The following is a 15,037-nucleotide window of genomic DNA, read 5'->3' as shown; positions in this document are numbered from 1 at the left end:
CCCAAGATATTAATTCCTGAATTCTTTTATTTAAGTTTACGCGAGAGGTATACTAAGCAGCGAAGAGATAAAGTTGATCGGAGTTAGATTGGAAAATATCCTAATTGCCTCGCATTGAAGCGACGATGCCGAACGACGTACAGGCAGCCAAGATGTATGTAGGGCAATCCAACGCCCGCACTATTGAGAGCAAATCCTTTGATGAGATAAAAATAGAAATCCAAACAACTCGCTTGCGTATTCAACGCGTTTTCTGCTCAGGAGATATTTTTTCGTGAAAAGCAGTTCTGAGTAAACGCGGTAGATAATTAACCAGCGAATACGACGAAAGAGATGAATATTATATCGCGACTCCTTGCGTCACGGATATCTTCAATTCTTTCAATTAAAAACGGGAGTCTGATATGTTGAAAGTCCAACGTAAGTCTAAATCTAATTTTGGAAGTTTTTTTTTTATAATTAATTTGTACTGTTTCGAATTTATAAAAGTCAAGTTATTTTTAATAATTTTTTTTTATGAATAAGGAAAAGGAGATTAAAAGGAGAATAAAAGTAAACCACAGGTAGTTATATAGTAAAAATATTTAATTTACATAAATATCATCGGTACTCTCCTACCGATTATTGTACAGTTGTATAAAAATCTACATAAAATATCGTTTACATTATTCGCTATAATACTATAATTTTTACGTCACGAACGTATGTTAGAATTTGTTGTTTTATATTAACAGTACTAAAAAATTGACATATAGTTATTTTCCCGGCGCAGTTAATGCCTCGCTTGCGGACCTTCTTCCAATTTCCGCCAGACAACCTAGATAGCAAAAAAAAAAATTAACCACACATATCTTACAGACGCATTCATTTTACGAAAGATATTTTTTCGTAAAGATGATTAATTAAGAAATAACAGTGACGTTTACTTACATTGCACATCTCTCTAACTAACGCCTTTTCACCATCATGCCCTTCTTCTCTCTCTAGTTGTTCTCTGACTTCGAGAACCTGAAGAGCGCGCACTACAGCTTCCGGCCGGCTTCCTAGATGAGTATTATCATTCGGACTCGTGGGACTATCCCAAACTTCACTCGACGGTAGAACCTCCCAACCTTGCGCACGGGCCTGGAGAACACTCTTATCTTCCTCTAATTGCTTCACTCGTTGCTCCAAACTCCTCACGTACTGCATTGTTTGGTCTGCAACAAATTCGTAATTGATTTACTTCGACAAGATCATTGAAATATATCGACGTAACCGCAGTCAGCTTACTTCCACATATGTTATTATGTGCATTTCACTTGATGACGGTAAGCACTTTCAATTTACATAGTATTCATGTGTCATGCTTCTATTACGTAAATGTAAGAAGTAATTTCTTTAGAAAACTCTTAATTTTTTATGAATTATTATTATAGCTTTTTTTTATATTTAGGTTTATTTTTTTATTAAACACTTATTGAGTTAACAAGACGAAAATAAAATAAACTGCACTTTTTAAATTAAATTTTACCATTAAATGTAGAAACGTGTCTCGGCCTCGGTGGTGCAGTCTCTTCAGCATTCGTACTTGAACTGGATCCATCACCATCGTCCCTTTGACCACCGCCACGTTCCTCATCGAGATACAAACACAGTTCCTTCAGTTCTAAATTGTCCTTAATCAGTTCCTGCTGTTTATTATCCAGCTGGCGTAATTTATTTTGGTAAGCCGAAACTTCTTGTCGCATAACGCTCACTGTGTATCGACCGAACCTCTGCCACTCTCTTGCTAGCTTACGACCCTTTTGTCGATCGTCGTCCAAAAAGCAGCAGAGATCGCGCAGTTCTTGGTTGTCGTCGTTTAATCTTTGGTTGGCTTCTTTCAGCAACCGCAGCTCATTCACCTGTAAAGCAGATAGCTTTGTCAAGTCGCGTTTACCTTATCCTTTTTAAAGTAGCAGCTCTTTTAAAATGTTATATCAAGTGCAATTTAAATAATCAAATTTATATAGATTCAAATACATGAGAAAAATAATTTTTTTTTTTGTTAATTTATTGCAAAACATAAAATTTTTTAAAGAATCTTAAATTAGTATTAGAACATATTTTCTAAATTAATGTACGATATTATATATAGTATATTCACATATCATTTTACAGATGGTATCGAAACATTTCCTATTCATACGAATTTTTTTTAAATATTATTAATTGTATGTCTATATTGAGAGAAATAACGGAGTCATTGATCTTCGCAGATGACGTATTCGCGTCGCATTACGTGTCGGATGCTGAAAAAAAAAGTCTTTCACCTATTCATCACACGTGTACGAGTGACGCGTGACCAATTTTCGATTCACTACTTTTGGTAAAGTCAGCACTTTGCTGACCAGAGGAAACCGAATACCTACGCGAACATTTGCGGTTTATTTCACATATGCGTGACTTCTTGAAATTACGGTCAGTTCAATCTGTGTATGACCTACAAGAGCCTCTTAAAAACTTCCGTGAAGTGTGCTAAAGGTTTCAAGGACGGCAAACAGCATCCTACATCTCAAAGATGTAACGAAATATTATCACAGCATGCAGGATGCTGTTTGTTATCCTTAAAATATTTAATATGCTTTACAGAAGTTTTTGAAAAACCCTCCTAGGTTATGCAGATTGAACTGATCGTAATTTCAAAAAGTCTTGAAGTAGTATATATTATATATATGACAAAAAAAATATAAAATTCGTATGTTTTATTAGTAATTAAAATTATACAAAAATAATAATTAATATAATTTTTTAAAATAAAAATAAAATAACTACAACATTTGAATAATGAGACTAATTTTATATTTTTAAATTTTAATTCAGGTCTCGTAAAGATAAATATATTAATTAATTTTTTTTTATTTTCAGAAATTTTTTTATATTTTACGAATTAATATTACAAACTATTTTTAAAATAAAATATATTGTGAGTAGTTATATATAATAATTCTTCGATTTATTATGTTACAGAAAAACAGACAATTAAGAAGGACTCACCAAGTTTTGTATTTGACGATTTTGCTCGGTGACGAGCCTAGCGATGTCACTCTCGGTTTTCCGTACAAACTTGAGCATCTCCACAGGACCGAGTCGCAGGAATTCTTCGTCGCTGATCCTCTGTCTGACCGGCGCGCTCTGGCCGTTGTTCACCGCTGGGTATTGACTGCTAGGTGGCAAGTATGAGCTCTGGCCAAGCTTAGGCTGTTGGAGATAGGTTGACGGCTGAGGCTGTTGGCTCTTGGATGCTGCCGCCGACGCAGCAGCAATCAGCGGATTACCCGATTGAGGATGATGATGCTCTATTCTCGGTGAGTACTTGCTCTGCGCATCCTTCGACGGTGGCTGCTGCTGCTGCGATTGAGATTGAGCTGGCTGCTGCGATTGCTGCTGCGAGGACGCCAGAGGTGGTGGCAACGTGCGCGGCTGCTGGTGATGGTTCAAGGCCGCGCCCGGACCTTGATTACCGCCGACCTGGGCTGAACTCGGCACCGACGTAGCTCCGTTGGTGAAATGAAGGTGATTCTTTAAGATGCCACTGGTAGGCTGCGGCGGGGGCTGATAGCGCGGTGGCAGCTGGTCCACTGGTTTGATCACGTGCGGAGGATGATGATGCTGCTGCGGTTGCGGCTGCTGCTGCTGCGGCTGGGACTTACTCTTATTGGACATCGCGGCTAATTTAGCTCCAGGCTGCGCCGTGTCCCATTTCAGAAAGTCCGCCGCGGCCTCCTCGTGCCGGTTTGACCCGCCGAAATCTGGGTCAGCGCGCGATCTTTCACGAGTAGTAGCAGCGGCAGCAGCAGACCCGGCCCGCGCGACCGGCCCCGCGCGATACATGCGTCGTTCCCTCCACTCAGGCCTCGCCTTATCGCCGTAGGGGGCCTTACACGCGCTACTCTTTCGACGACCGATTTCTACGTTCTCTTTCTTCTTCCTCTTCTTCGGTTTCTTTTTTAATTTCTTTTTCGCCTTCTTCCCGCACTTGCCTTCTTTCGCGCGCTTCTTGTCCCGAGTGCACCTGCTAGCGGTGCTTTGCGAAAGAATCTCGTTTAGCGACAGCCGCGTTTTTTGTATGATTCACTTAGGATTTATTTCTCCAATAATCAATTAATTTCAGCTTTCTATTCACATTGCAGGTCACAGCCCAAGGCAGAATGAAACAGTGATGACGACGATTATAATTCAAGTAACTTTATTCGATAATGAAGACGAACAGGAAATGAAATCGAATACTGTTTTTACCAAGTTCGCACAACGCGATTCACAATGCACTTTGAAAGAACATCGAATGTAAATCACATTACCGTTCTGGAGTTAAATGGATTACTGTCTAGCTGGAGAGCTACTACCGTCTCCGAGTATTATTTTTTCGAACCGTCGGACATGTTCCGTAAGTACGTTTTCTTGCTGTTCACTTTCGAAACTACTGTCGTATTACAATGCTCGTACACGCGTCAGCGTCGATCTCGCAACATAATCGTGGCCTTTACGCTCAACTTAAGCTGCATGCTTACAATCGACATACCAATCTTTCGTATCACTAATGCTCGCGGTAACGTCGATTCCCTTCTATTAGCAATCCACGCGTCTCTCGTCTCTCTGCGGCTTGACTGCCCTTCGTCTCAAGTGTACTGTAGAATACATAAAGGAGGCACAGATATTTTTTCTCCTCCCACAATATTCACATGTTCTCCCTCTCTTACTTTTCTTTCACATTATCACAGGCTCCAGCAAACGAAGTAAGAATCACGCTAATTCACGAGTTTCTCGTCAAAAAAAAGTCGCCCTGCTTCTCTCCCCGTTCACGTGTCTCCACGTAAAAGCACGTCGATTATCTCTATCAGCAGCGTCTCCGCCTTCGTCTTGAATACTGCCGGATGCTAATAAAACGTAAGTTCAATACCAGTTCTCTTTTATCAGCATGCGTCACACCTTTACATATCTCACCTCTTACTTCGTTGATAGAAACAAGTACTTCCGCTTTGCCGTTTCAGGTTTTAGAGATTCCTCCAGAGCGCTCGCCACTCTTGAGATCAAAGCAACTCAGATCCGCGTAGCTGTCATTGTTCTGTCAAACAACGCAAAAGAGAGTCGATGAAGGGAAATCAGCTACGTGTCTTCGAGTCGCCGCTGCACTCATTCCACCTGACTTTCGCCTCCTGCCCCCTGCTCCCCTCGAGCGTCTAGATCCCATAGAAGACGCGCATTCCGTGCAGTCACCTGATCACGGCTGCCGCCTCCAAGCCACGCGTTAAGTTCACCAAGCCACGTCCGGGCCCACCGTGCTCGAGAGAGTGGCTCACCGGTCGCCGTCGGACAACCTCCGTGTCTGCACTCCGCGCTGGCAATGCCCTGACTCGATCGCTGCCTCTCGCCGGGTCCCCGTTTTTCTCGCTGACGGGCCGCATTTCACGGGATGCCCAGTGCCGTGCTTATCCGGCCAAGTCCATCTATTGATGCTTGTATCCTAAACGACACGCATCCATTTTTTAATATTTTTTTAGATAATCACCGTTATTATTATCGTTGAAAGTTCCTCGTTTATTTCAGTTTACAGTACTTCTAACTGTAATTAAAACTTAGTTAACAATTGTGAAATTTTTTAGCTCCAATTCTAACTAATGTAATTTTCTTTTCAGATCGCAATTTCGAGCTTGTAATTAAATTTCACCCCTCAAGAGTTCTACGACGTGCGTGATGTCACGTTAAGCTTTATCGATACCCGTGCGGGCTCCGGTTTGGACATGAGCCACGTTTGGAATCACATACTAGCAACATGGCGGGCATCTGCGAGAGTTGAAGTGATTGCGGAAGACGCCGGGGCCTCCATAAGACCCCGGCGCGGGAACCGCATTGCGATCTTGCGATTGGCTGGCAAAGGGAAAAGGTTGAAGTGTGATCTCCGAAGTTATGAGAGGACTACAGACTTCAAAATTAGAAAGCGATAGCATACTTTGAAGAGTTCCTTTGTCTTTATCAATACCTGGAGTAGAGTAAATATTAATTACTTTTTATATTAATTACTTTTTTCATTTTTATCTTTTTTTCTTTATTTTTTCGATGAATAAAAATAAAATAGCTATCTCAATACGTTGAAATTAAAGGGATTATTCGATTAGACGTCAGGTAAAATATACTACTGAAAAATGAGACGTCTGACTTACCGTCAATTCGTACTACAAGCTCCATTTTTACTCGTAGTGGATATCAGTGAAACTCCGATTGCGAAAGCAGCACTAATTGTCGATAAGTGACTTTCGGTCACTAATATAAATTACTGGTGGGGTCTGGTGGCCAGTTGGCCACTAGGGGCATTAAGCCAGGACCAGGGCAGACCAGGAACGCATCAGGGGAAAGTGAAAAAGCCATTGACGACGACGCGATTGTTAGTGGCGGTCAATGTTGTGGAATCCTGAGCACTTGACGATGACGTCGCGTCGGCAATCGCTAAGCTCCTGAAAACGCTCGCGGAACGCTTTTCGTGAAACACGTTACCCTGGAAACGGAACGTCGACAACGTCCGAAAAAAAAAAAAGGTGAAGTTTGTTCGCACATGGTTCCTAGCTCGACAGCAGGATGTATTCGCGGCATTCGATATATCATCCGAACACCAACCTCTGCCGCGTCTGTACGAACGCGGACCACAACAACCAGTGTATTTTCCGTGAGGATTCGGATGGTCCCGAAGAATCTGTCGGGCTGTCGGAAAAGATAAAATTATGCTGCGGCGTGGAGGTTTGTCTTTCATCTGCATTTCAGATTTATTTTGCACGTAAATTATATGACACCTTTATTTTTATCTTGTTTTTTATTTAGGTTCTAGAAAATGACGGTTTGCCTACTAGCATTTGTCACGATTGCGTAATGAAAGTCAACGTCTCTTACGAATTGAGGAAACAATGTCAGAAAGCAGATGCAGAGCTCAGGAAGCTGTATAGAAAAGCTCCAGGAATAAACGTCAGCAATGCCAGTTTCACACAAGTAACTTTACTTTTATACAAGTAAAATAATTTTAGCATTATGCAGAAAATAATATATATTTTATTTCTTTTACAGCATCAATATGTTCAAACTGAGCAATCTTTTATTTTGGATGCGAGTGACTTGGAAAATAATACAGAGTTAAGTGCAAATAGTAATGTAGGTAACGTAGAGAAGATTACCATGCAATCAAATATGACGAAACAAAAGCAAATATCAGATACTTTTGAACAAATTAAACAGGATCTTCCAGACGGTGAAACAGATTTTGACTGCAGTAATAGATATAGACAAGCGGAACATGATAAATTAGCACAAAAAGATTCTTATAGAACAAGAAGATTAACCGAGTTCAAAAGGGTCACTTCCATAGAAAATTTGAAAGATTATAAGGAAAGACAAAGACGATATATCAAGAAAAGTAAAAATGTCAAACATGACAACGGTGATAGCGATCAAACAAAGGTAAGAAGTTCCCAAAACAGAATGGATAAAATGTCAAAAATGCAATTTAAATGTCAGAAATACGATGGATTTTATTCCAGTAAAAAGGCTTTAGATAAATACACCTTGTCTTGTAATGATAAAGAGTTCAAATGCGTTAGCTGTGATAAGCAATTTTTCTGTTTGGATCAATTACATAAGCATGTTAGTCTGCATCAAACGAAGGAAAAACCAAAACCGGTGTTGTGTAAAATCTGTAACAAGAGTTTCAGGAAGATAGATACCATGGTTAGACACTTGAATACTCACAAAAAGGCGTATCCTAAAGATGTATTTTCCATATTGAAAGAAATACGAGACAGGAGAAAATTAGAAAATAATCCCGAGTCTTTCGAGATGTCATTTACACAAAGTGGGAGCGAAGAAACGGCTCAGGACGGTCAATTACATAGTGAAAACGATGACTCGACAAGAGAGCTAAGAAAACGTAACAATGCAAAAGTAGAACAAAAAAATTCAGATTTGGTAAATAACTCGAGCGACGGCAAAACAGAATCTTTCGACGAGTCATCGTTCTTTAAATGCAAATACTGTTACAAGAGTTATCGGACTGAGAGAACATTTCAACGTCATATACTGATACATAACGTAAAGAAATATGTCTGTAACGTTTGCAACATGAAGTTTTTCCGACAGGACAGACTAAAAAGTCACATGGATCGGTACGGTCACGACGAAACCAAAGTGTGCTCGGAACCACAGAAACCGCCCGACGACAAGTCGGCCATCAAGTTAATAAACATCTGGATAAGAGAGGAGTTGGATTCTGATAACGAGGGCAAGGGCTTTCCGTGTAGAGTCTGCGGAAAATCGTACGACACGAAGAAGTCTTTGTTGAAACATCAAATAAATACGCACGGGAGACAAGACGAGGGCTGCACGAACTGTGGTACCGTGTGCACTTGCGAATACAAAGATGTAGAAAAAAACAACGAAAAATCGAAGCCATACACCTGCGAGGAGTGCAACAAGTCATTCGAAAAGGAAATCAAGCTGCACAAGCATCTGCGAATTCACGAGCGCGCCAAGGAGCAACAAGACACGAATTTCAAGCGTTTTCTGTGCCATATATGCAGCAAGACGTTCCGTCAGAATACCGGGCTCATGTTTCACATGAGAACGCACACAGGCTACAAGCCGCATGTGTGTAAATATTGCGGCCGTGGTTTTACATCTAACTCTAATTGCATCAATCATGAGAGGACTCACACGGGGGATCGGCCGTTTGTTTGTCAATACTGCAGTGCTGCATTTGCAAAATCGTGCACTCTCAAGGCTCACATTACCACGCACACCGGTGAGGCGAATTATCACTGTAAAACCTGCGGCAAGTCATTTCGTCGACTCAAGTACTTGAAAGAGCACCGTTTTACACATACGGGCGAGAAGCCGTACGCGTGTAAGATTTGCGGCACTGCGTATAGTCATTCCGGTAGTCTGTTCGTTCACGAAAAGAAGTGCAAGGCGCAGTACAACAATTATCAACCGGAAATTGCGCAAAACGCACAACAGCAACAACAAATTTCATATAATCAAGTTTTTCAGACTACCGGCGGCATTGCCGTACCGTCCACCTCCTCAAATGTCCCTTCCATCATCACGCTGTCTCAGGCTCATTTAAATATTAACAGCACGCTAAATCTGCAAACGAATAAAGGCTACATGGACAACGGTCAGCGATTGAACGCCGTTGCAGCGGCTAATGCGGCCACGGTCGTCTCGTCGGATCTACACCCGAATGTCGATATCTCTGAGATAAGTTCCACTGTCAGAAACTTTTCTATTATCGGGCAAATGTTTCACACTTAGGGAAGTATACGTGCGAAACGTGAATCAAGACTACTGTGATAAATATCCCTTAATAGCTCGTCGATATATATATTTTTAATTTCGAGTATAGACCATTGCTTTTTTTTTTTTTCATTAATAATAATTTTTTTTTCTTTCTCTTTTTTTTTTCTTTTTTATTAAGGTAAGAATATATTTTATACTGTACATTATAATATGGGATAATGGGTTATAAAATGTATATGTTTATCGTACAATTATTGGAAAATTTTATACGATAGAGTTCTTAATGATTTGTACAATTGTTATAACGAAAATATTGAAAATATTTGGTAAATATTATATATTTTAATTGTTCAAATTGTTATTTCTGAATATATCGTAGCTGCTATGCATATAATTTGTTTATTGAATCGAGCAAAGTTCAATTAAATTGTTATGAGTTTTATTCAGTATCGAAGATAACTTATAAATTTTGTAAGACATATTCAAGATCGAATTCGTATATACTACATATTAAATAAATAAATTTTTACAGCCATACGGTCCATACGTTGCACTTTATACCGTTACAGTTCAACTTTTATTTTCGTCTCAGGTAATTTAGAATTACATAAAGTGTTGATGATCTATCTTATACATTAAAAAAAAAAATAAAATTAGCTCATTGTGCATTCTCTTGATAATTAAATAATTATTTTGAATTTTGCAGCTATCGATTACGCATCGTCGATAAAATTTTACAAAGAACTTGGCGAGATTGACGTCAGATTGCGTGCGGTGTACTGAAAACGTAGGATCATAATGGCGAAGTAATTTTCGCGTAATTATTCAGTAAAGGAGGACTTTAATTAATCCAGGCTCAGATTATAAGAGAATTCTCGAAAGGTAAGTTAACGAATTAACTCTGCCGCTACAGCAAAGTATAAATATTAATTAATCGATCGTGCTCGTCGCAAGTTCTTTAGCTTACAATCCTAATTTCCCAAAATTACACGGACGCTGTTCTATTTAAGTTTATCTAGGGCAGCGTCGTGTCATTTATCATTTAAATTTTTGTCATCCCTTCGTGCTTCCCTTTTTTTTTTATTGAAGTTTTCGCTCGTATGTGCACGCATAGATTACATCCTGCGAAGGTTTCCCTCGTAATATTATCGCGTTCTGGTTTACGTAATTATATGCGGTACTCCGGGCTACGCTGATTGGACTCGACACGAACGTCGTGTCTCGACGTGTCGCGGTTGGGCTTTTTACTTCTTTTATTTCTTTTTTCTTTTTTTCAGGGCGTTAACATATGGCTTATTATTTGGTACGAGATACGTGTGCGAAAGGGAAACGTAATAGCGTGTTGTTGTTGCTCGCGGAGGTTATGGGTGCCATGGGTACGCGTCTAATACGAGCCACATGCACAGTTTCGAAGCGAGGGCCTAGCCCCGCTCTCGACACGTACGCGTGACTAAATGAGTAAAAATGTAATATATTATTCATCATGTTGATGAAGAGCCTGAGTTTCAACGACCCAACTTCGATTGCTAATCTACGTTAACCCCGCCGGACGTACAACACCCGTCGTAAGTGTAAAACTTTATTGCGGCATTTCTCATAAAGCGAAAGAAAGCTAAAAGATTCGTTTTGAAATTGTTATCGATAAAATTAATATTTCATAACTCTTTGTAGCGCAAAAAATAATTCATGGGGAGTGGAGAATTAGAAACAACGGTGTCCACGAGTTCTCGATCGGCATCTTAAATAAATCAAATCCAAGGTAATCTTTTATTATTCGAAAACGTGATAATGAATTAATTTAATGAGTCGCCGCCCGTGATAACTAGCTCGACAGAGCTTTGCGCTTTCCTTTCTTTCTAAGGAAGTAAAGATCCCCGTTTGTGCTAGAATAACGCGGTTTTTTTCTCTCTTTTTTTTTTTCTTTTTTTTTGTGAAGCCACTCGTTCGAATGCATCGAACGCGTGCATCCGCGGAACGGCGCCGCGTCAGCCGCGTGCGAGTAATACAAGCTCGAAGCTTGTGACTCATCCCTGCCGCTAGCGTGCCACATAGAGGCGTATACATTTAGGGGTCCCGAAGCCTCGTAATTGCATAGGTACACGACGTTCCTGCCTACTCTTTGTTCGCCGTCCTTCGTTCAGCCGGTTATCTTCGTTATCTTTCTTCCTCTTCCCGGCGTTGTCTCTTTCCCCCCCGCTTGATTTTCTGACAAACTCGTCGCCGCACGCGGCGCGCGGGAAAGGCTTCCACGTATGTACGTATGCACCGACGTGCGTACGTACATATATACGGCGCGGGGATGAGGAAATGACGCCGGCAATTTGCGGTGCGACGTCCGCGAATTCGTGGAATTTCCGCGATCCCGCGGTAAACGGCTTATTCGCCCGCGGTCAGATTGCGAGGAATATTAAACTACTTTGTTTTTTTTTTCTTCTTTTTTTTTTTTCAGGGACAGATAAACGACATTTGTTCACTCGTGAATAATTGCAAACTCAGGTAGTTATTTTTTTTTATAATTTTATTTCTATAATTACAGTTAAAGTACATTTCATTCGGTTGTATTTTGCGTAGAAGTTGCTTAGCGCAGATTGTTAAAGCATGGTGTTTTTAACGATTATAACAGCGTCAACGAAAGGAAGGTTTTGAATTAGGATTAGAATGGTAAGTGAGGCTATTCGGAAAGTGAGCCTTGGAGCTTTTTTAATCGTTAAGTAATCGTGAGATTTTGCGCGGAAAGGAAAAGAAAACGAGAACACGGTGACACGGTCGGTAAGACAAATATAACTGCAGTCGTTGGCCCGGTTTTAGCGTGTGTTCTCAAGAGAAAATCACTCGGTGTCCGTGACTGATGACGAGCCTAAGGGCAAAACCTCACAGCTATTTCCTGGCTGACCTATAAGGGCCGAAGGGCTCGCCGTCTACTCTCTCCGGCTCCCGTCATCAAGTCGCATCCGCTGGGACGCACCTGCTTCTCGATTTATTCGCACGCAACTTTATTCTTCGTAAAACAACTTTTTTCATTTTTTTATTTTTTCTTTTCTTTATTTTTTCTTTTCTTTTTTTTTTAATGCAAAATTATTCTCCTCTTGCTATATACTTTTGCGCGGAGAAGAACGAATTTATTAATTAAACTAGCCCTTCCATTTTACAGCCTATATTAAGTTCTAATCACCCCTGAGAATATTAATTTTAGAATCTTTCAAGTGCGACAAACTGTGATCTCTTTATCAATCTTCGATCTCTTATCTGAAATCAATAGATAGACAGTGCATGTAAAAAAACGTCGATCTCGCCATACTGAACTCGATCGAATGTCGCTCGAAATTTCGCGCCGAGTGGGACCTAGGGATTAAGGCCCAGTGCGCAAGAGTTGCGCAGTAGGTGTTGCGTCACGCGCATCGCCTTCCGCCTCTTTGTTACACACACACACAGTTCGAAGTCGGCCGTTCGCGCAACTCGGCGTCGTCGCCAACCCGTCGCCGGAATAAGCTATTTCGTGGCATTTCGCGATCGTGCGCGTTTGGCAGTGGCCGGCAGTGGACAGCAGTGACCAGCAGTGACCGACCGACCGTTCGAGCGAGCGTGACACGTGTCTCTTTTTCCCTATTTCTCCTCGTTTCACCGTCCGATCGCCCCTCACCCCTCTCCCTTTCCGGGAATTTCGTTCGTGCGTGGTTCTCGGCTATTCGGAGGTGGCGCCTCCACTTCGCGGCGCGTTACGTCCTTTCCGCGGGGCCTCAAACCTCTCCTCTCGTCCTCCCTCTTCCTCTGCGCGATCGCACGACGCGGCGACGCGTCGCACCGAACCGACCGAAAGAACCGCGTCATACGTGACCCACAGCTTGACTCGCGTCACGTTATTCGTGTTTCGAGCCCGCGTGTGCCGGTTTGCGAGCTCCGTTGCATAGAATCACGCTTCTCTCGCGGGGACGTACATTTGTTTTTTCTTTGCGCGAGTAACAGTGGTCGCTGCCGCCTTCAAGGTTATTCGAGTGGAAGACGGCGCCTGTCGCGAAGGAAGGAAAAATGTGGGCCGGTCAGGACGACACGCAGAGATTCAAGACCAGGTGAGGATCTTCTCTTAACCCAGACGGCGCTCCTCCCCCTCCACCTCTTCAGGTACTCGCGCGTCCACGCGCCTTCTGCTCACCTAACTGCTCCTTTCCTCCTTGGACGACCGTTCTCCGTAAATAAGACGTTTTAATAACGTCGCGAAGGTAAGGTTGACATTATTAATAACAGTCGTAATTTTACCGGACAAGGCGGGGCGTGTTTCGTGAAAGAAGTCCCCCCTCGCCTTTGAACAATATCGCCTTTGTATTTTCTTGGCGAATTCGTTTCGATTCATTTTAACCTCCAAACGGAGGCATTATTCCGGGCACTCGGTTTCTCTTTATTTTTTATTTTTCTTTTATCTTGAAGTACATATTATTTCCGAAGCGTTTTGTTAAATCGATACGCCAGACACGGGAGGGAAACGAAAAATAATAATGTTTGGAATATTTCGATAAAAAGTTTTGGCAAAGCTTAACCTTGAAAAATCGACCCCGGTCATGATAGCCCCGGTGTACCCGGGCGAAGGTTGAAATCACGACGTTGAACGTCGTAGCAACCTGTTTCCGTGACGAAGAGTCCGCGAAACGTGCGCGGTCTAGGTTTCGAGTTGATTGAGGGGCAATCTCGGCGATTAGTTTGCAATTTTAGTAGACGAAGGTGTTGAGAGACGTCGTAGGAAAGTCTACACGGTAACAAACGGGAAACTGATCTAATCATGTAAAGTCTACATTACTACAACGTCATTATTGAACTTAGTGAGATCGTTACAAGCGATTGTAATAGAGTTTTAATAGCGGAAGCTGGTTCTCTATCTTTTTTTCTTTTTTTTTTCTTTTCTTTCTTTCTTTCTTTATCTCTTTCGTTCCTCGGCTTTTTCTTTCGTACACGCGAGACAAATATCTCGTGGCCGATTAAGGGCGTCAAGGCGAACAGGAATCGAGTACCAATCCAGTTTCTATTTCTGCGAGACCGTCGAGAACGAGAAAGGCAGTCGGTCGTGCCGTTGCGCGAAGGTATGTGGCCGTACAAAGGTTAATGCTGGCGCAGCAACGAGAGCAACATGAGACATTCGCCAGACGTATTTCCACCATCTCGCGCATACGAGTCACGCTACGCGTAAAAGGATTCGCTCCACCGAGTACCGCGAATCCCAGTTGTAGAAATTATGGCGTATCTCGCACCTGTTTGCTCGGCGAAGCATGCCAGCGATCGCAAAATCCCGAGATAATCTCGACGCGCGATCAATTTTGCCATAAATCATGGTTTTTCTTTTTTTTTAAGCGTACACGGCTTTAATAACTGACCGAGAAAAATGTGTAGACGCGACTTTTATTATCATTATTATTATTATTTTTTTTTAGTAAAAAAGTTAAGTAAATTATACATTAAAATTTAGATTTTTTTTAATGATTTAAAATATTTTTATTAAGTGCATTTGTTCGATACTTTCGAAAGTAAGTAATGCGTTAAAAATTTGACAGCGTTAAAGCGTGATACATGCGGACTTGTTTCCTGATAAGATAGTGATGATATACATATCGAGAGATAGCGATATAAATTCGAAATAGAAAGGGAGGAAGTTAATTTGTCGCGCGTTACGTGAAGACTGAAAATAATCGGGATTATCGAGGTTCTGTCATCGGTCATTATTATTAACATTTTATCAGTTTTGAATCGCGTGTAA

At 41.4% G+C, this 15,037-nt stretch overlaps 3 protein-coding genes across 3 annotated transcripts in view; 2 read left to right on the top strand and 1 right to left on the bottom strand.

Annotated features, from left to right (window-relative positions):
* Window positions 1-567: 567 nt before the first annotated feature.
* Window positions 568-4,194, bottom strand: Ccdc85 (coiled-coil domain-containing protein 85). The gene is made up of 4 exons (XM_070658850.1): window positions 3,019-4,194; window positions 1,514-1,886; window positions 931-1,199; window positions 568-817 (listed from the first exon to the last, which is right to left on the bottom strand). The coding sequence occupies exons 1-4, from the start codon at window positions 3,853-3,855 to the stop codon at window positions 773-775; spliced, it is 1,524 nt and encodes a 507-aa protein (XP_070514951.1). The 5' UTR covers window positions 3,856-4,194; the 3' UTR covers window positions 568-772.
* A 140-nt stretch (window positions 4,195-4,334) lies between these two features.
* Window positions 4,335-11,056, top strand: LOC139103803 (zinc finger protein 271). Its single transcript, XM_070658834.1, has 7 exons — window positions 4,335-4,408; window positions 5,658-6,753; window positions 6,835-6,999; window positions 7,075-9,889; window positions 10,004-10,179; window positions 10,575-10,862; window positions 10,969-11,056. Exons 2-4 carry the CDS (start codon window positions 6,595-6,597, stop codon window positions 9,310-9,312), a joined length of 2,562 nt encoding a protein of 853 aa, XP_070514935.1. The 5' UTR covers window positions 4,335-4,408; window positions 5,658-6,594; the 3' UTR covers window positions 9,313-9,889; window positions 10,004-10,179; window positions 10,575-10,862; window positions 10,969-11,056.
* Window positions 11,057-12,710: 1,654 nt separating this feature from the next.
* The window catches only part of Jupiter (microtubule-associated protein Jupiter), a 30,707-nt gene continuing 28,380 nt past the window's right edge, over window positions 12,711-15,037 (top strand). Inside the window, exon 1 of the mRNA XM_070658882.1 lies at window positions 12,711-13,364. Coding sequence (XP_070514983.1) covers window positions 13,324-13,364 — 41 coding nt within the window. The 5' untranslated portion in view covers window positions 12,711-13,323. The remainder of the gene's footprint in view (window positions 13,365-15,037) is intronic.

The sequence above is a fragment of the Cardiocondyla obscurior genome, linkage group LG07 (genome assembly GCF_019399895.1).
Source record: "Cardiocondyla obscurior isolate alpha-2009 linkage group LG07, Cobs3.1, whole genome shotgun sequence".
In the NCBI taxonomy this organism is placed as follows: Eukaryota; Metazoa; Arthropoda; class Insecta; order Hymenoptera; family Formicidae; genus Cardiocondyla; species Cardiocondyla obscurior.
The sequence above is the reverse complement of the archived record's forward strand: the minus strand, read 5'-3'. Positions and strand labels throughout refer to the sequence as shown.

What these genes read in the sequence shown, in the direction of transcription:
- LOC139103803 (XM_070658834.1), top strand. Translation starts at nt 6,595, where the DNA reads ATGTATTCGCGGCATTCGATATATCATCCGAACACCAACCTCTGCCGC. An exon ending in AATTATGCTGCGGCGTGGAG is followed by an intron (nt 6,754 to 6,834) that starts GTTTGTCTTTCA and finishes TTTTTTATTTAG; the next exon opens with GTTCTAGAAAATGACGGTTT. An exon ending in GCAATGCCAGTTTCACACAA is followed by an intron (nt 7,000 to 7,074) that starts GTAACTTTACTT and finishes TTTCTTTTACAG; the next exon opens with CATCAATATGTTCAAACTGA.
- Ccdc85 (XM_070658850.1), bottom strand. Translation starts at nt 3,855, where the DNA reads ATGTATCGCGCGGGGCCGGTCGCGCGGGCCGGGTCTGCTGCTGCCGCT. An exon ending in ATCGTCAAATACAAAACTTG is followed by an intron (nt 1,887 to 3,018) that starts GTGAGTCCTTCT and finishes TCTGCTTTACAG; the next exon opens with GTGAATGAGCTGCGGTTGCT. An exon ending in ACACGTTTCTACATTTAATG is followed by an intron (nt 1,200 to 1,513) that starts GTAAAATTTAAT and finishes AATTTGTTGCAG; the next exon opens with ACCAAACAATGCAGTACGTG.